Raw genomic sequence first — 19673 nt, forward strand, 5'->3', positions numbered from 1 at the left:
TATATATATATATACACACACACACACACACACACACACACACACACACACACACACACACACACACACGTGTATACATATAATTCTAAGTATAAATTTATGTAATAATTTTACATAATTAGGTCACTTTATTAAATACAATTTGCGGGACCTGCCTGACAACCCGGGCCAAAAGTCCAGGGAATTTAATTTGCTAGCACTATATTTAACCCTGTAACTTTCCAAGACACCATAAAACCTGTACATGGAGGGTACTGTTTTACTCCGAAGACTTCGCTGAACACAAATATTAGTGTTTCAAAACAGTGAAATGTATTACAACGATTACATTTTTTGCATTTTTCACACACAAATGGCACTTACACGGACGATATAATTGTTGTGATACGTTTTACTGTTTTGAAACACTAATATTTGTGTTCAGCGAAGTCTCCTTAGTATAACAGTACTCCTCATGTGCAGGTTTTATGGTGTTTTCAAAAGTTAGCGTCAAATATAAGGCTTGCATTTCAGTTTTTTCACATTAAATTCGCCAGATTGGTTAGGTTGCCTTTGAGACCGTATGGTAGCCCAGGAATGAGAATTTCCCCTATGATGGCATACCATTTGCAATAGTACACAACCCAAGGTATTGCAAATGGGGTTTGTCCAGTCTTTTTTAGAACCACTTAGTCACAAACATTGGCCAAAATTGGCGTTCAAATTAGTTTTTTGTTTTAAATATCTTTATTGGTTTCTCGCCAAAGGCGTGGTTCATGGTAGTAATTAAACATATCATTAAATTGCCTGCGCAGAGGCGTGCTTTTCTTTCCATCAAACGTAATGTTTAGTAGTCTGCACAGAGGCGCATTTCGCATTGCATCAAACATAACTTTGAGTTGCCTGCGCAGAGGCGTGTTTCACATTGCATCAAACATAACATTTAGTTGAATGCGCAGAGGCGTGTTTCGCATTGCATCAAACGTAACCTTTAGTTGCCTGCGCAGAGGCGTGTTTCTCATTGCATCAAACTTAACATTTATGTGCTTGCGCTGAGGCGGTTCGGTCGTATCTTGTGCATCCTGAACGACTGACATAGTTAGCGTGTTGTGTGTGGTTTTGCCTGTGTGTGTGTGTTCAAGGAACTTGATGCTACTTCCGGTGCTTGGTTTGGGTTTTGTCGTTTGTTGCAGCGTTGTTTGTTGTATCTATAGGGGGGTCAGCCCGTGCTGAGTTCGCTTGAATCGTCTGTAAGGCTGTGTATGGTCAGGTGTTGTATGGGTGTGTTGTATGGGTGTGTGGTGTGGGTGCTTGGTGCGTTTCGGGTGTCTGGGTTGCTGCCTCTTAATCGGCATCTTCCCCGCCCGTCTCCGTTATGGTCCCTGCTGTTTTATTTTATTATTTGGTGTCGTGTAGTTTGCGGCGTTCGTTGGCGTCTAGTGGGTTACACAGCGTCCGGCGTGTCAAGTGGGTTTATGTCCTTGGGTTGTCTCTGTGGAGATCCTAGGGTCGGGGTGATAATTCGTTCAGTGGCCGGATGTCGAAGGGATTCTGGAGGACGTCCTTCATGCGGATTATTGGCTTGTGCCCTATTGGGTTCGGGGTTGGGCCCATGTCCCCCGCCGGGAAGTCTGGATTGCCTCTCAAGGGGAGGAGTGGGCCTGGGTCTGTCGTCGGGTATTGCTTCGTGCCTTGTCTATGCCAGACTTGCATGGTGGCCGCTACGAATGGGTTGTTGATGTGTTTGTGTTTGTATGTTGCTTTAGGGATCCATGGTAGTGTTCTGAGGTCGCAGTCTGATTCTCATGTCTGATTCTAATTGGGTCCACGGTTTCGTGCCGCTGGCCACCGTCCAACTGATGATTCTCGTGAGGTGTGCCGTGTGGTAGTGTTTTTCAAAATCTGGCAACGCCAGTCCCCCGCGGAGTTTGGGGAGGATTAGTTGGGCGTGTGCTACCTGAGGTGATCTGCCTTTCCATATAAATCTGCAGACTTCCGTTTTCAATGCCTTGAAGAATGATTGCGGGGCTGTTATCGGGACTGTTTGAAAATGAATAGTAGTTTGGGGAGCAGCGTCATTTTGACTGTGTTTACCCTTCCTAGCCATGATATGTAGTAGGAGTTCCATTTGTGCAGTTCCCCTGTTGCCTTTTTCAGTATTGGGACGTAGTTATGTGCGTATAGGTCTGCTGGGTTGGGAGTGAGCCAGACCCCCAGGGTGGTGGTCGCACCAGCGGTATGGGTGTTGTTTTTGGATCGTGTGTCTCAGTGCGTGGTCGACGTTTAGGTTCAGAATTTCCGACTTCGAGTGGTTGATTTGAAGATTTGAAAGTCTGCCATATAGTTCGAATTCTGTCTGTATTGCCTGGAGGGAGGTCTCTGGGTTCGTTACCACGAACAGAAGGTCATCCGCGTAAGCCAGGATTTTGTGGTGCGAGTTTCCTATCCTCATTCCTTGAATATCTGTATGTTGTCGGATCTTGTTGAGGAAGGGCTCCAGTGTCATTGCGAAAGTGGGAAGCCTTGCCTGGTTCCGTTGTGGATGTGGAACGGATCCGATTGATGCGCCGTTGATCCTGATCCTTGCTGTTGGGTTTGTGTAGAGCGCTGTTACCCAGGTGAGGTATTTTGCCCCGATGTCGAATTGTTGTAGGGTTTCGAACATCATTTTCCAGTCCACTCTGTCGAACGCTTTTTCCGCGTCCGTTGACAGTAGCACTGGTGTCTTTTGTGTTTTGGCGTGGGCTCTGATGTTCAGGGCTCTGATGGTGTTGTCCCTCACTTCTCTGCCTGGGATGAATCCCGTTTGGTCCGGGTGGATTGATGCAGGTAGCAGTGGCGCCAGTCGGGTCGCGAGGATACTTGCCAGAAGCTTAAGGTCTGTGTTTAGCACGGATATTGGGCGGTAGCTGGGGCATAATGTGGGGTCCTTCCCCTCCTTCGGGAGTAGGGTGATGTTGGCCGAAGTGAATTGGGCTGTTGGCGTGTCCCCGTCTTGGATGGAATTAAGTGCCACCAGTAGTTTCGGTGTCGTGTCTTGTGTGAACGTTTTGTAATACTGGAGGTGGAGGCAGTCTGGTCCTGGCGCTCTGCCCTTCTTTGCTCTCTTGATGGCAAATGCTATTTCCTCCGGTGTTATGCGTGCTTCTAACGCTTCTCAGGCTATGTCTCCAATATCTGGTACGTTCGCGGTGTCCAGGTATTCCTGTGGGGCTCGACGAAGCAGCTTGACGAAGGTTATATAGGTTCTGAAAGTAGTCTCGGAACGTTGTGGATATTTGGTCTGGCCGGTGTCTGAGTTGCTGTGTGTTGCGTCTTTGATTTTCGGGATGTAGAGTTGGGTCTTGCGTTGTTTGAGGAGGTTTGCTCGCAGTCTCCCGCATTTGCCCCCTTGTTCATGTATCATGTGTTTGTAGTGTTGATAGGAGCCGTTGTATCAAGCGGTTGAGGTGTGAAGTGAGTTGATCCCGTTTGGATACCCGGTCCCTATATGTTGTCGCGTCTAGGGTGCGTTTGTCTTGCCTCCAGGGTCGCAATGTCTTGGCTGAGGTCGAGGATCGCTTGCCTCACTGTCTTCTTGCGGGATGCGCTGATTGCGATGATTTAGCCGCGGATCACTGTTTTGTGTGCTTCCAAACAAGTCAGTGGCGTCACGTCATCCGTTTCATTCTCCTCAAAGTACGTCCGTATGGAGTTGCTGATTTTATCTACCACTGTCGTGTCGGAGAGGAGCGATTCATTCAGCTGCCACGACATTTGTCTGGGTCTGTATAGCGGTGACTTCATGCGGATCGGACAATGATCCGACCAGGTCATTGGTAGTATCTCTGCGGTGGTGAGGAGAGTCAGGTTTTGATGTGGTGTGAGGAAGTAGTCGAGCCTTGTGTATGTTGAGTGGGTCTTTGAGTAGAAGGTGTAATCACGGGCCTTTGGATGCAGAGCCCGCCAGCAGTCTGCTAATTGGTGGCGGTGGAGGAGGCGCAGTGTATTTGCGTATTTGTTGTGTGGGGGATGAGGAGTCTTGGTCAGGGTGTAGTGCCAAGTTCAGGTCTCCTCCGATTATTAGGGTGCCTTCTGTGAATTTCAGCAATGCAGTCAGTGCGTGTCCTAGGAATTGATGCTGTTTTGTGTTCGGGGCATACACGTTGGCGAACGTGTATGTTTGGTCCAGAATTGTGCCTTTGGTGAATCTGCCTTGTTTGCATCTGATGGTAGCCTTCTTTGTGTATGGGATGTGTCTGGAGAAGAGTATACCTACTCCTCGTGTGCGCCTATCTGGGTTGTTTCTGAAGTATCCCGTTTGGAAGTTGCGGTCTTTCAGGGCTGGTGCTCTGCCCTCCTGAAAGTGGGTCTCTTGCAGGTAGGCTATCGACGCCTTGTACTGTTTCAGGTCTCGCAATAGTCTCGTCCGCTTCTCTCTGATGTTCAATCCACGTACGTTGTACAAGACCATGTTTAGATCCTCCCGCGCAAATCCGTTCGATCCCGGGGCCAACATCCCGTGGGCGGCCAGGGGGGACTATTGGGTATGGTCGGGGGTGGGGGGAGGGAGGTGGTGGGTGGTGTTGAGCTCGTTGGTGTCTGTATGGGATGGGTTGTGTACATTTGTGGAGTTTATTCTGCGCTGTGTGTGTTTGTGCTGCCTGTGAAAGTTCAGTGTCCGTATATGGTAATGGACAATTGTCCCGTCGGTTCGACTGTTCGTCCGGCCTAGTGGAGGGACTGGGTCGACTTTGGGGAGTGTGTGCCCCCTTCCTCGAGGGGGGCCGTGTGTCCTGCTCCTATGGGGGAGTCGGGCTATGTGTCAGAGCTGGTCCTGCCGAGTCCGTGCAGGTGTTAGTTTGTGGTTGGTGTTGGGTTTGGTGTGTGGACTCCCGTCTCTATAGTGGCTATGTGATCGGTGTTTCTGCTCATACTCTTGTCGCGGTGCGTGTGTGGGTCGCTGTGCATGTTCTGTGCGTGTTGGGGCTGTCGCTTAGCTGCTTTGGGGTGTTCGGGTGTGGTGGTCGTCCCGTCAGCCTGTGCGTGTGTGCGGTTTCACTGGGGGGGCCTATATTTTACGGGCCTTGTGGTTTGATGGGGTTCGGTTGCGTGCCTTGGTGGTTCGGTTGTCCTCTTTAGTCTGGTGGGGTCTCGGGGCAGCTGGTCACGTGGGCCTGAACTAGGGGTACTATGGCTTCTCCTGTTTAGTGTCTCTAGTTCTGGTGATTTGAGGTCTGGGGTCGTGGTGGGGTGGTTTGTCCCTCTATGGTGTCTTAGTGTGTCTCATCACCTTTTCGTATAGTGGGCTCGCGTATTGAGCATGGTCGAGTATTTGTCTAGAGATTAGGACGTATCTGGGTGCGTTGAGGCGCCGTGTGCACGTAGAGGGTTCGGTGTGTGTTCAACATTACATACATTTGACATAGCGCACATAGCTGGCATACCATTGTGCTTATTCGTATTCCACCACCTGTGTCCGTGCTGCCTGTGGCCCTACTTCTCTTCCTCGCTTTCCCTAATCACGCTTTCTTGGTGCGCCCTAGGGTGGGCATTTAAATCATACTGTTACCCGCTTCCCCCCTCCCTTTTCTTCTCTCCCTTGTCCTCTTTTGCCCCTATCTTCCCGCTCTTTTTTTTTTGTGGTTTTGTGCCGGTGTCTCCCCTCTCCCCCTCCCCCCTTTCTGTCTTTGTGTGTCCCTTCATCTGTGTTTCCACTCAGTGCTTACTCTCCCTCTTCTTGTGTGACTTTGCTATGGATGTAATTTTGTGGCCATGTAAAGTGCTATCTTCGTGTCATGCAGATTTGTATTGTTGGGGCGTTGTGAGCGTGTACGCCTTTTAGCTTTCTGGTCCCTTGGTCCGGCCTATGTGCCCGTTCCCCACCCCAATTGTCCAGTTCCCCGTCTTCTGGTGAAAGTTTGCATATGGAATAGTGCGGTAGTCCCCTCAGGCCCCCCGGTTGCCCCTCTCCCTCCCCAATCCTTCGTGCCCATTCTTGTGTGTGTCCCCTTAGTTGTTACTCACAGTTCAGTGTGGTCTCGTTGTGGTCCATGGGTCCCCCCAGGTTGTATGGTGGTCAGGTTACCGCTCAAGCCGTGCTTGGCCTTGATTCCAGTCTCGGCGGCGTTGGTGCTGGGGCCCTTGTGGGTTCTGATCCGGTCTGCGTGGTTGCTGTGGGCCTGGTGGTTGTTGGAGGAACGACCTCGGTAGCCAGTCGGGTACTTGTATCGGCTGGAGACCTAGGGTGCGCAGGAAGCTTGGGACTTCTTCTGATTTTCTCAATGTGAGCTGGTCTGGGCTCTGTCTGGCTGTCAGGGAAAATGGGTAGCCCCAACGGTATGGGATGCATGCTTGTTGTAAGGCTGAGGTAACCGGGCGCAAGGCTCTTCTTGCTTGTAGGGTATAATGGGACAGGTCTTGATAGATGGATATATTTTTCCCCTCTAGGTGTAGGGTTCCCATGCGGCGGGCCGTGCGTAGTATTTCTTCCTTTAGCTGATAATTATCTAGACAGCATATAATATCCCTGGGTTGGTCTTCTGGGGCCGGCAGGGGTCTCAGCGCTCTGTATGCCCTAACTAGGCCTATTCTGGGTATATGCTGACCCCCCAGTACCTGCGTGAATATTTGTCTCAGCGTTTCAGGGATATTTTCAGATGGGCCTCCCTCTCTCACCCGCGGACGCGTAGGTTCAGCCTGCGGCCACAGTTGTCCAGGTCGTCTATCCATGTGGTGATGTACGCCATATCTGCTTCTTGGCTGGTGACTGCCGTATTGGTGTGCTCCAGGTCTGTTCTGAGTGCCTTGGTCTCTGCCTCCGCCACGGACATGCGAGCCTCCATGTTAGCCATGTCTGCGCGGAGTTGGGCTACCTCCTCACGCACCACACGGCCCAGGCGATCAGAGAGGGCCTCAAAGTCCGCTTTTGTGAGGATGTTGGGCAATATCTCCCTCCATCCATTTTCTGGCGGCATCAGGGGCTCTGATGTGAAGGACAAGGCTGGTGAGTGCCTGGCTGGGGTGGATGGAGTGGAGTCCGGCGCTTGGATTGCGGCCTCCATTTCCGGTTGCGGCGATCGTGCGCGGGCCGTGGAGTGGAGGTATGACCTGATCGTGTGGTCTCCTCCGGCACCCGCGGACCTCGGGGTGCCGCCTGTGTCAGTAGGCTTCCTTGTTCGGCCCATTTGTGAGGTGCAGGTGAGCAGATTCAGCGGGGTGCGGGCGCCACGAGGAGCTCCGGGTTAACGCGGCCATCTTGGTCGGCTCCTCTTCGTTCATTTGAATGCTGAAAGGTATGCTTCTCGGTTTGAAGTATTTTGTTGTATAATGCTCAATATGAAGGGCAAAGTGAGTGATGGGCAGAAGCAGGGTAAATCTTACTCAGCATTCAGGTCAGTCTGACCGCCAATCCAGTCACATGGTCCCAAATTAGTTTTTTGCATTTTTCACACTCAAACAAATATTAACACTAACTTTGGCCAGTGTTTGTGACTAAGTGGGTACTAAAAATGACTGGACATACCCCATTTTCAATACTTTGGGTTATCTACTTTTGCAAATGGTATGCCATCATGAGGGTAATTCTCATTCCTGGGCTACCATATGGTTTCAAAGGCAACGTAACTAATCTGGTGAATTTTAATGTGAAAAAACTGAAAAATGTAAAATGCTATATTTTAAGCCTCTAACTTCCCAAAACACCATACCTGTACATAGGGGTTACTGTTTTACATGTGAGACATCGCTGAATACAAATGTGTATTTTATTGCAATATAAGCAAACAGTATTATGACATTCACAGTTAGAATGTCACGTAGAACTAATTTCTAAAAAAAATTCTACCTTTTTTTTATATTTTATTCATATTAAATTGTTTCATACCTAAATATTTGATGTTAAATGAAAGCCCTGTTTCTCCTGAATAAAATAATATATGAAGTGTGTGGGTGCACATAATGAAAGAAGCGAATTACGCCTGAACAGACCTAAAGCACAAATTCAACTTTTTTGTAACATTTTTTGCATGATCAGTCATATTTTCTAAATCCTTCAGCAATCTCTTCTTGGTAGTACAGTTTAGCTGTTCCTCTTACAGTTTTATTCCTACTACACAGATGTTTGTTTTAGTCAGGTTATTTGACAATCATTTGCACCTGTCACTTGATTATATGCCTATGAAATTCTTCACTTTGTATAAATGTATCTAAAAGATTTGATGTTTTATGTATGGATGGTTACACCAAATATTTGTTTTTACATTTTTATGCTGCTAACTCACCCCCAAAAAATCCTTTAAAGCTTCTATTTCTGAAATGACTATCTGGAAGCTGATTTAGCGATTCTGGCCTCATGGAATGGAAAACCATTATCATCGAATTTGTATAATTAATTTACATTTAAATTCAATTTTTGCTTAAAACATTTGCAAAATATAGTTCTATTATGTGCTGCTTAGTGCAGGTTTGTGCTGAAGAGTTGTAATATCTGCCTGAATATATGTGGACAAACTGGATATTAAAAATGGTAATATAACAATGCCTGTAATTATTCGAATAGCTATATTGGGGAAAGGGGGGTTTACGACGACCTTGTAATACTGGTGCAACTTTTATTTTTTTTCTGTACTTATAAGGGTTTGATATGGTATTCTTGAGACTAGTTTTATTCAGTTGACATTCCCTATTTCTTCTGCTATTTGGTGGGCAAATTACCTGTATATTTCCACAATTTTTTTTATATGTAGTTACAAAATTTCTAGTAGTACACTGAAGGAAAACATGCTTGCACGTTCCTCTATTGCACACCTGAAACCTATGCAGGACATACCGTATTTTTCGCTCCATAAGACGCACCTCACCATAAGACGCACCTAGTTTTTAGAGGAAGAAATCCAGAAAAAAAATATTCTGAACAAACTGTCCCATAGTGTTTCTTACTATGGGACAGTTTGTACAGAATATTTTTTTCTCCCCTGTCCCATAGTGTCCCCCCCTCCCATAGTCTTCATCTCCCCCCCTCCCATAGTCTTCATCTCCCCCCCTCCCATAGTCTTCATCTCCCCCCCTCCCCATAGACTTCATCTCCCCCCCTCCCCATAGACTTCATCTCCCCCCCTCCCCATAGACTTCATCCACCCCCTCCCCCTCCCCATAGTCTTCATCTCCCCCCTCCCCATAGTCTTCATCTCCCCCCCTCCCATAGTCTTCATCTCCCCCCCTCCCCATAGACTTCATCTCCCCCCCCTCCCCATAGACTTCATCTCCCCCCCCTCCCCATAGACTTCATCCCCCCTCCCCATAGACTTCATCCCCCCCTCCCCATAGACTTCATCCCCCCCCTCCCCATAGACTTCATCCCCCCCCTCCCCATAGACTTCATCTCCCCCCCCTCCCCATAGACTTCATCTCCCCCCCCTCCCCATAGACTTCATCCCCCCCCTCCCCATAGACTTCATCCCCCCCTCCCCATAGACTTCATCCCCCCCTCCCCATAGACTTCATTCCCCCCCCCCCATAGACTTCATCCCCCCCCCCATAGACTTCATCCCCCCCCCCCATAGACTTCATCCCCCTCCCCATAGACTTCATCCCCCTCCCCATAGACTTCTCCCCCATACTGTCCCCCTCCCCTTGTCCCATAATTACTTGCCTGTCTTGCAGCGTTGGCTGGCAGCACAGGGCGCACCGCGGTAGTGGAACTTGAATTTCATGTTCCGGTTTCCGGCGGGACTGAAAGGAAGTGCGCACTCAGCTTGTGCACACTTCCTTTCAGTCCCGCCGGAAACCGGAACATGAAATTCAAGTTCCACTACCGCGGTGCGCCCTGTGCTGCCGGCCAACGCTGCAAGACAGGTAAGTAAAGCTTCATATTCGCTCCATAAGACGCACAGACATTTCCCCTCACTTTTGAGGGGAAAAAAGTGCGTCTTATGGAGCGAAAAATACGGTATGCTTGTTTCAGACAAAGATGTTTGGTTTGTTTCTCACAAAAAAAACCTGAAGTGCTTTGTATTCACTTATGCTCCTTTATTTTTTTATTTTTTTTTTATTTATTTATTTTGTCTTAATGGTATCTTTATACATTGTAGGAAGATATTTTGATGAAATTAGCCAGGACACTGGAAAATATTGTTTTGGTGTTGAAGACACTCTGAAAGCTTTGGAAATGGGAGCTGTAGAAATTCTGATCGTCTATGAAAACCTTGATATCATGAGATATGTCTTAAGATGCAATGGCTCTGAAGGTACTGTTTCCACATAATCACCCTTCAAAAGTTTAATAGCGATCTTTTTCATTGATGTTTATCGTATATATATTCCCAACAACTCCATGGAGACTACATATATATATATATGTATTTGTATATGTATGTGCAGTGGTGTACATATAGGGGTCGCCAGTGCGATCTGGCCCTTCACTCCAGGGAGCCCGGCCGCCATGTGGACACCTGCGGCCGGGTGCCCGCCGCCATATTTTGCGTCCCCAGCCCGCGCGGCAAACGTGTGTGTATATATACACTTCCTTTCTCTTTTAGTGGTCCCCTCCCTCTTTTTTTTTTAGTTTTCTCTCCTTCCCATACCCAGTGTTCCCCCCCCACCCATCCCAGTGTTGTGTCCTTTCCCCTCATCCTATAGTGTTCTTCCCCTCCCCCAACCCCCCCCCCCCCGTCCCATATTATATATTTTATCTGCTGCACTAAGTTTCTACAGGCCCTCATCGTTGCCAGTTTCTTAGGGGTTTCCAAACTCTTCTGAAGTTCTATCTGCCTTGATATTTTTGCCTGGGATAGATCTTGCTGACGCTGTATTACTACCCTATATCTTGTTGCTCAGTCTTGCAGTGATGACAGACTTTTGACATTAAACAGTCTTTAGCAATCTCTTCTTGGTAGTACAGTTTAGCTCCACCCTCCCCTGTCCCATAGTGTTCTCCCCCCCCCCCCCTCCCCTGTCCCATAGTGTTCTTCCCCCCCCCCCTCCCCTGTCCCATAGTGTTCTTCCCCCCCCCTCCCCTGTCCCATAGTGTTCTTCCCCCCCCCTCCCCTGTCCCATAGTGTTCTTCCCCCCCCCTCCCCTGTCCCATAGTGTCCCCCCCTCCCCTGTCCCATAGTGTCCCCCCCTCCCCTGTCCCATAGTGTCCCCCCCTCCCCTGTCCCATAGTGTCCCCACCCTCCCCTGTCCCATAGTGTTCCCCACCCTCCCCTGTCCCATAGTGTTCCCCACCCTCCCCTGTCCCATAGTGTTCCCCACCCTCCCCTGTCCCATAGTCTTCTTCCCCCTCCTCCCCTGTCCCCTAATCTTCTTCCCCCTCCTCCCCTGTCCCCTAATCTTCTTCCCCCTCCTCCCCTGTCCCATAGTGTTCCTTCTTCCCCCCCTCCCCTGTCCCATAGTGTCCCCCCCTCCCCTGTCCCATAGTGTCCCCCCTCCCCTGTCCCATAGTGTCCCCCCTCCCCTGTCCCATAGTGTCCCCCCTCCCCTGTCCCATAGTGTCCCCCCTCCCCTGTCCCATAGTGTCCCCCCCTCCCCTGTCCCATAGTGTCCCCCCTCCCCTGTCCCATAGTGTCCCCCCTCCCCTGTCCCATAGTGTTCCACCCCCCCTCCCCTGTCCCATAGTGTTCCACCCCCCCTCCCCTGTCCCATAGTGTTCCACCCCCCCTCCCCTGTCCCAAAGTGTTCCACCCCCCCTCCCCTGTCCCATAGTGTTCCACCCCCCCTCCCCTGTCCCATAGTGTTCCACCCCCCTCCCCTGTCCCATAGTGTTCCACCCCCCTCCCCTGTCCCATAGTGTTCCACCCCCCTCCCCTGTCCCATAGTGTTCCACCCCCTGTCCCATAGTGTTCCACCCCCTGTCCCATAGTGTTCCACCCCCTGTCCCATAGTGTTCCACCCCCTGTCCCATAGTGTTCCACCCCCTGTCCCATAGTGTTCCACCCCCTGTCCCATAGTGTTCCACCCCCTGTCCCATAGTGTTCCACCCCCTGTCCCATAGTGTTCCACCCCCTGTCCCATAGTGTTCCACCCCCTGTCCCATAGTGTTCCACCCCCCCTCCCCTGTCCCAAAGTGTTCCACCCCCCCTCCCCTGTCCCAAAGTGTTCCACCCCCCCTCCCCTGTCCCAAAGTGTTCCACCCCCCCTCCCCTGTCCCAAAGTGTTCCACCCCCCCTCCCCTGTCCCAAAGTGTTCCACCCCCCCTCCCCTGTCCCAAAGTGTTCCACCCCCCCTCCCCTGTCCCAAAGTGTTCCACCCCCCCCTCCCCTGTCCCAAAGTGTTCCACCCCCCCCTCCCCTGTCCCATAGTGTTCCACCCCCCCCTCCCCTGTCCCATAGTGTTCCACCCCCCCCCCGTGTCCCATAGTGTTCCACCCCCCCCCCCCGTGTCCCATAGTGTTCCACCCCCCCCCCCTGTCCCTAGGTGTTCCACCCCCCCCTCCCCTGTCCCATAGTGTTCCAACCCCCCCCCCTGTCCCATAGTGTTCCAACCCCCCCATCCCCTGTCCCATAGTCTTCTTCCCCCTCCTCCCCTGTCCCCTAGTCTTCTTCCCCCTCCTCCCCTGTCCCATAGTGTTCCTTCTTCCCCCCCTCCCCTGTCCCATAGTGTTCCATCCCCCTCTCCCCTGTCCCATAGTGTTCCATCCCCCTCTCCCCTGTCCCATAGTGTTCCATCCCCCTCTCCCCTGTCCCATAGTGTTCCATATTATAGCTATAGAAGAGAGAGATATCTGTATATCAAAGTAGATTAAAGTACTTAATATGCACGTTAAATTTGCTTTTCTTCTCTTCTCCCCCCCCTTTTAGAAGATAAAGTTCTCTATCTAACACCTGAACAGGAAAAGGATAAATCCCACTTCACTGACAAAGAGGTACGTAATTATGATTTAACCCATTCTGTACCATTGACCTGCTTGGTACAACATGGGTATTATGAATATATCCACTGATCAGCCACAACTCAAGGCATGGACTCTAAGACCTCTCAGCGTGTCCTGTGGTATCTGGTACCAAGACATTAGCAGCAGATCCTGCAAGTTGCATAGAATTTGCACTTTAATATTATCACTTTCAATTCAGTGCAACATGGAGAGTGGGGATTGACTGAAAATGCTGGGGGCAAGTTATGGATCCCTCTTCCCCAATTCTACAGTATACCTTCCTCCAAGAAAATCCCCCTGCCTTTATGCTTTTTCTTTTAAATGTATACATTTTCTTAAAGATTTTCAGAAGGTTACATACCATAAGCCATGCTTCCCCAAACTACGGCCCTCCAGATGTTGCTGAACTACATCTCCCATGATTCTCAGCCTAACTATTTCATTCATAGAATCATAGGAGTTGTAGTTCAGCAACATCTGGAGGGCCAGGGTTTGGGGAAGCCTGACATAAGCTATATCAAGGAGAGTACAAGATAGACATGCAGTGTAGGTAATACATTTATTTTGAGTAGTTTAGACAGAATGAGTAGCAGTTCATGGAGGTTGGTCTATTAATTCGGTTTTTAACATAACACAACCATAATAATAAATGGAGTCTGGGTTGTCACACTGAGCTTCTGAACCAGATGATGGGGGGGAAAAAAAGCACTGCCACATAAACGGAAATCTAGGTGGCAAAGTGTTTTTTCTGTCGCATTGTAGATCTTCCTATGCCCAGAGTGGAGTGGTGTCTGCCATTTTGCGGGCAAGCCATTGATCACCACACCATTTTTCTTCGGTCCGGTATGATGTGGAAAGTAAGTGTTTATTTTGGAGTTGAGGAAAATGGGAAAATAAATGACATGCTGTTTTGACTTGGTCCTCTGCTAGTACAGCCACTATAGGGACTTCTGGCTTCTTAGACGTACTTTTGGCCGTCTAAACGACGCTGGGTGTGCTCACGCTATGCCGGAGGACCTCCAGCGTTGCCAGAATCCCCATAGGAAAGCATTGAATAATGCATGCACACAAGGTCTCCCCTCCTGCCGATGTGGGCGGAGCAGAGTCAGCGCTGGACCCATGTAAGTGACTGAAGGGGTTATCCCTTCAGCGCCGTGGGAAGGGGTCTTGACCGAAGGGGAAGCTATAGCGTAGGAAAACAAGTTTTTCCTGGCACTATAGTTTCCCTTTAATAGTTTGCCATATGAGTGTCTGAGGGAATTTTCAATTTTATTCCAAGGTTCTATGCAATGTATGAGTTGTAAAATCTCTGAATTAAGAAGTCTGGTAGAAGAAATGTTAATAAATATCTAGGTAAAACATCATAAAGCATGGACAGTATGTGAGAGAGAGTTTTCAGAATGACCTCATCCATAATTTTTATAGGGAGGCTTCAGTAATTCAACCTATTCACAGAATGATATGGGTGGATAAAACATTATTTAACTCATTGTAAATTACTTTTTCTTCATGATTTGAAGAAGTATTTATAATTGAGTTCACCCAGTGTTATCATGTCATCCATGCTTCTCTCCTTGCTTGATAAAGGGTCCTTAAACCTCAGGATCCCCAGTGAAGTCACAAAATATTAATTTAATGAAAAACTAAGGGGAGGGAAAATACTACCGTGAAGCAGAGGCCAAGGAATTCATGGCAAGTACATTTTCCTTACTCCTTTTCGACTGTATTCACATGGTCTTATCTTCCACCATTTGCAAAGCCTTGTGCCCAAATGCTGCATCTTTAGAGGCCAAGATGTCAAGACAATAATTCTTGATAAACACTTGTAAAGGTGATTAGTTGTTAAAAATTTGTAATGGAGCAGCAGATGCTTTCATGGCCAATAAAGTAGCAATTGTCTTAGTGAAATTAACTTTTGTGGACTTTTTCAAAAATTGATATAGAGAAACCAGCCTTAATCTACCTAGCTTAGGGCTGCTGATCTTTGGTTGGTCCATGGAAATAGACAAACCGCAGATGAGAGGTGAGAAAGGAACTGGTCCTTCGTAAATATTTCATTAATACACAGCCGAGACCCTGATAATTAAATTTCCCTTTAGTCAGAAGTGTAGTATGTTGAGAGAAGGTAAATATTCTCAGCTGATCTAATTTTCTCTAAAACATAGTACAAAGTAGGGATTACTTAGTTTTATGTATTTTTCCTATGCTTGACTTTATTTGACAGAGAAAGTCTTCCCACAATACTCATCCTCATCCTTGACACAGGAAATTAAGTTGACTTAAAATAAAATACTAGGTCAGAAATAAAGAAAAGAACTAATTCTGAGAGCGGAAATGAGGAAACAATAGGATAAAGGAAATGACAGTGCTAATAAACAAATGAGGCATGAAAAAGCTTAAAGGGACACTATAGTCACCCAGACCACTTCAGCTCAATGAAGTGGTCTTGGTGCCAGGTCTCAGGTTTTAACCCTTCACGTGTAAACATAGCAGTTTCAGAGAAACTGCTATGTTTACATTGCTGAGTTAATCCAATCTCTTGTGGCTGTCTTTCTGACAGCCGCTAGAAGCGCTTCTGCGACACTGGATGCGATTTTCGCATCCAGTGTGCAGAGCGTTCATAGGGCACTATAGTCCAATGTATAATACAATGTATAAATTCCAGTTGAAGCACTCCAATAAAAAATACTCTTCCAGATATATCTCTTTACTTATGGCATCAAGGTGTTGGCAAACATTTCATACATGGAATTGGGCTTCCTCCTAGATGGTTAATATAGTCTACTGGAGACAGATTGTCAAGTCAATTATTTAGGGCATACCAACCCATTTAGAGCTTTCTAAAATCTGAAGAGAATATATTTAATGAATGTCATACACTTTGAGACAAGACTGGACAATGAGCCCCTCTCCTAAGGTGCTTCTGATGCATATGCAGTGATGATTCTGTGTAGTTATGAAAAATATACAGTCCCAGAATCCTCTTTTAAGGTCATCCAGAGATTTGATCTCATATTAAATCTTCAAGCTGCATATTTTCACCTTCCTGGAGTTGAACAGTTGAACTACAGTGGCATGATGTATACATCAAACCTGCTTCCTTAAGCTGTTTTGCATTTTTTTTTTCAGCACAAAGGTTTGCTCTGCCCTCTCCTCAAATCTAATGGTTTTTTTTTTGGTTTTTTTTAAAGTATACTTTGAGAAATATTCACCTATGTGGCCAATAAGTAAAGTTTCATTAAATATAATAAGCTTTTAAAAAAATGTTGTCCTTTAAATCTCTAGACTGTTTGATTTGCATATATCCACAAATTGTCCTTTGACTTCAGCTGTGAATTTCTTAATATTTATTTGTTTCCAGTTGGTGTGTGGAACCAAGGGATCGCTGGTAAACTTTTCCCAGTTTGTGATGTTAGTCTTCCTCCTTGGCATTAGAATTTTGCCCTTTGATCCCTTTTAGACTGTTGGAACTCTGCATTCTTTTGTGGCTGCCCCTATATTTATGGGCCAGTAAACTCTCCTCTGACCTGCATGTGACAAAAGAATCTGGCATTCAAGGATTCACCCTTTCTCACTAGAATCGAAAAAGGCGCCAATAAGGCCTTTAAAAGACTGCATGCCATGGTCACACGTATAACCTCCGACGAAGGCACACAGCCAAAACGCGTAAGGTGCATTCTTGGTAATTCCTTTTATTAATTTTGTAGCCCGCCTTCTTTAGAATAGGTGCCCAAAATTGCACAGCATATTTAATGTGGTCTTACCAGTGATTTATAAAGAGGCAATCTGATATTCTCATCCCGAGAATGAATGCCCTTTTTCATGCATGACAATACCTTACTGGCCTTAGCCACTGCTGATTGACATTGCACATTGTTGCATAGTTTGTTGTCTATAACAATTCCCAAGTCCTTTTCGTGTGTTATCCCTAATTCGCTTCCATTAAGGGTATATGTTGCTTGTGTATTCTTTATGCCGAAGTGCATAACTTTGCATTTTTCAACATTAAATTTCATCTGCCATTTGAGTGCCCAGTCTATCTAAATCCATGTGCAGCAAAGTAATATCTTGCTCACATTGTATTACTTTACAGAGTTTTGTGTCATCTGCAAACATTGAAACATGACTTTTAATGCTTTTTTTCAAGATGCATTTATAAACATGTTGAATAGAAGTGGTCCTAGAACAGAACCCTGAGGGACACCACTTGCCACCTCTGTCCAGCTTGAAAATGTACCATTAATGACAACTCTATATTTAAGCCAATGTTCTACCCAAGAACAAGCATTTTCATCTAGACTGATTTCTTTGAGTTTGAACACTGATCTATTGTGTGGAACTGTATCAAATGCCTTGGCAAAATCCAAATAGTTCACATCCACTGCAACACCCTGATCAATACTTCTACTTACTTAGACGGGTGATTGCTTCTGCCTATTTGTGATTCTGAAGAAGGAAGCTACTTTTCTACTCATTCTGGACATCAACCTGCTCTGCAGTTGTCTAAGGGCTCAGACCCGAACGTCTGTCATGACTTGATAGATGCTTACATGTACGTTTTGATCACTATATGTTTCTGAGATTACTTCCAATACTGGTCGCGCTGCTTTTTGTACTAGCTATGGTTTCAAAGCCTTGCTGACAATGCTTCCTTTTATGGGAATTGCTGCGACCCTGTACCTACTGTAGATGGAGTTGTTCGGATTGCTGGCTACCTTCTCCAACACAATGCCCTTTGTATTGATCCTTCCTCCAGTGGAACAGCATTTCTGAAGAGCTTTTCCAACTAAATTCACTTACTCCAATCTGCCCAAGACTTCCTTCTCTTTTGTATTTCCTATTAGTCTGTGACCAGGATGGTCCTTTCAGAGACCTAGCTGGACCATATTGAGAACTTACTTGGTTGGGGAGCTGTTTGTAAGTAGTGGTAGGCTCAGGGAACTGGTCATCAGTTGAACTCCTTGTGAGCACTTTACCTGTCTTCCCAGGCTTAACTGGAGAATAGCCAATAGTCCCATGTCTGCTTCAAGTTAGTGTCATGGTGGTTGATAGATAGATAGAGCTATATAGATATAGAGAGAGAGCTTGCACTCCTGGTTAAATTTTTAATGCCCGGTGCAGGTCTGGCAAAATCATGTAGATATAGTAGAAAGGACCGCATAAAAGTCAACGTTTTAGCCCCCACATGGAGCTTTTATTTATTTCTTGTCCTGATGAAAACTCCATGTGGGGGCTGAAACATTGACTTTTATATGGATTACATAAAAGTTAAATTTTATTTGAAAACAATCACTGTAACCGCGGCTGGTGCCCTTATTTACCACTATAACGTCTTAAAGCATAGAACTTAGTAGGGCTAGCCATACAGATATCTTAGCCATATTTTTATATAGTTAATGTAAGAGATCCTCTATTTAACATATATAAATAATTGAAAATACAATATAAAATAAGGATTGTCTTGGAAACAATAAAGTTTTCTCTTTTAGATATTTATTATATAAACATGTAAATATAGACCTAAAAAAATCCATATAGCAGAGTTTATAAAATTAAACTAATTGCTTGCAAATATTATTAATAGGTTAACATACCCTCCTGAACATGTCAGCCTCTGTCATTTTAAAATGGAGCAGCGTCTGTCTCCAAGTCTCTCCTCTGTTTTTTTACATTTTAAAAGTACACCTATTTATACCTTAGGTGTCTTCATTTTCGGGTCACCGTAGTTCATATATGAAAAAGTAATACTTCTTTTACTTTATTCATTTTAGGACCTCCCTTAATTTGGCAAACATACAAGGCCATAACTAAAGGGTGCATATGTCATGGAAATTTTCCTGACTTAGTTCCAGATGGCATCTTAAAGTCTGAACATCCGTATCTACTTAGGGTTAGGGTGTACTGAAAGAGTCGTAGCATAGCCTTGAAGCTTGTTTATGCATTATTGTTATTGTATTCGTCTGGGACAAAATGGCGTAAACCTACTATGCACTGAAGGCAAGTAAGAGGTTATTGCTTAAAGAAACCGTTATGAAAAACAGTGTTCCATTTCTAACACCTTGTCAGTTTGCAATATCTCTTAAAGACCGTACACAGAAATATAAAATTTAATTCTAAAACTTGTAATATTTGCATTTGCCCATAACACCCTCTCCATTAAACTGTGGGCATTGTAGAGCATTTCTTCCTTAAATTAGTAAACCAAAGTTCTTCAACAGTCTTTAGGCTTTTATGCTCCCAGCATCTTTGATCTTTCTTGTAACAGTAAAACAGCTGTAGTGTGATCTTTGCTGATTAAAATGAGCAAAGCTTTTGTCTGGGAAAGAATTGAAAAGAACACCAGGTTCCAGAGTAAGATATTCTTGGATGGATCCGGATCCGGATCGCTGTACAGCAACCCATGGGCGAGAAAGATGCCTTGGACATGGAGGTGGATCGTCGTCTGGCATACTACGGATAGAAGCCCTCTGCCGAGATCATAACCAAGATCCTTGCACAGAGGGCTTGTGCAAACCCCACACCCATCCACGAGCCACAGGCTGGGACTGTGTCCCCGGTTTAGTTAGCCCATCCCAGAACCCAAGCCCAAAATACCCTACCAGGCTTTCAAGAAGTTTGTGAAGTCTGAAGAAGACATTGATGACTTCTTGCTGGACATTGAGCGTCTCTGTCTTCTGCATACAATTGCCCCAGGGTTCCAATTTTGACAGGGAACCTCACGGAGAAGGCTGCTGACGCTTACCAGGCAGTGCCAGAGGATGACCTGCTCACCAGGTATGCCATCACTCCAGAGGCCTATCGCAGAATATTCTGGGAGTTGAAAAAGGGGTCCCAGGACTCCCAC

At 46.5% G+C, this 19673-nt stretch overlaps 1 protein-coding gene across 2 annotated transcripts in view; it reads left to right on the top strand.

Moving 5' to 3' along the window:
* The window catches only part of ETF1 (eukaryotic translation termination factor 1), a 139883-nt gene that overhangs the window by 108643 nt on the left and 11567 nt on the right, over window positions 1–19673 (top strand). For both annotated transcript variants that reach the window (XM_063445277.1, XM_063445276.1), the window contains exons 8-9: window positions 10050–10205; window positions 12756–12820. In XM_063445277.1, coding sequence (XP_063301347.1) covers window positions 10050–10205; window positions 12756–12820 — 221 coding nt within the window. The remainder of the gene's footprint in view (window positions 1–10049; window positions 10206–12755; window positions 12821–19673) is intronic.

Source organism: Pelobates fuscus, chromosome 3, assembly GCF_036172605.1.
Source record: "Pelobates fuscus isolate aPelFus1 chromosome 3, aPelFus1.pri, whole genome shotgun sequence".
NCBI lineage: Eukaryota > Metazoa > Chordata > Amphibia > Anura > Pelobatidae > Pelobates > Pelobates fuscus.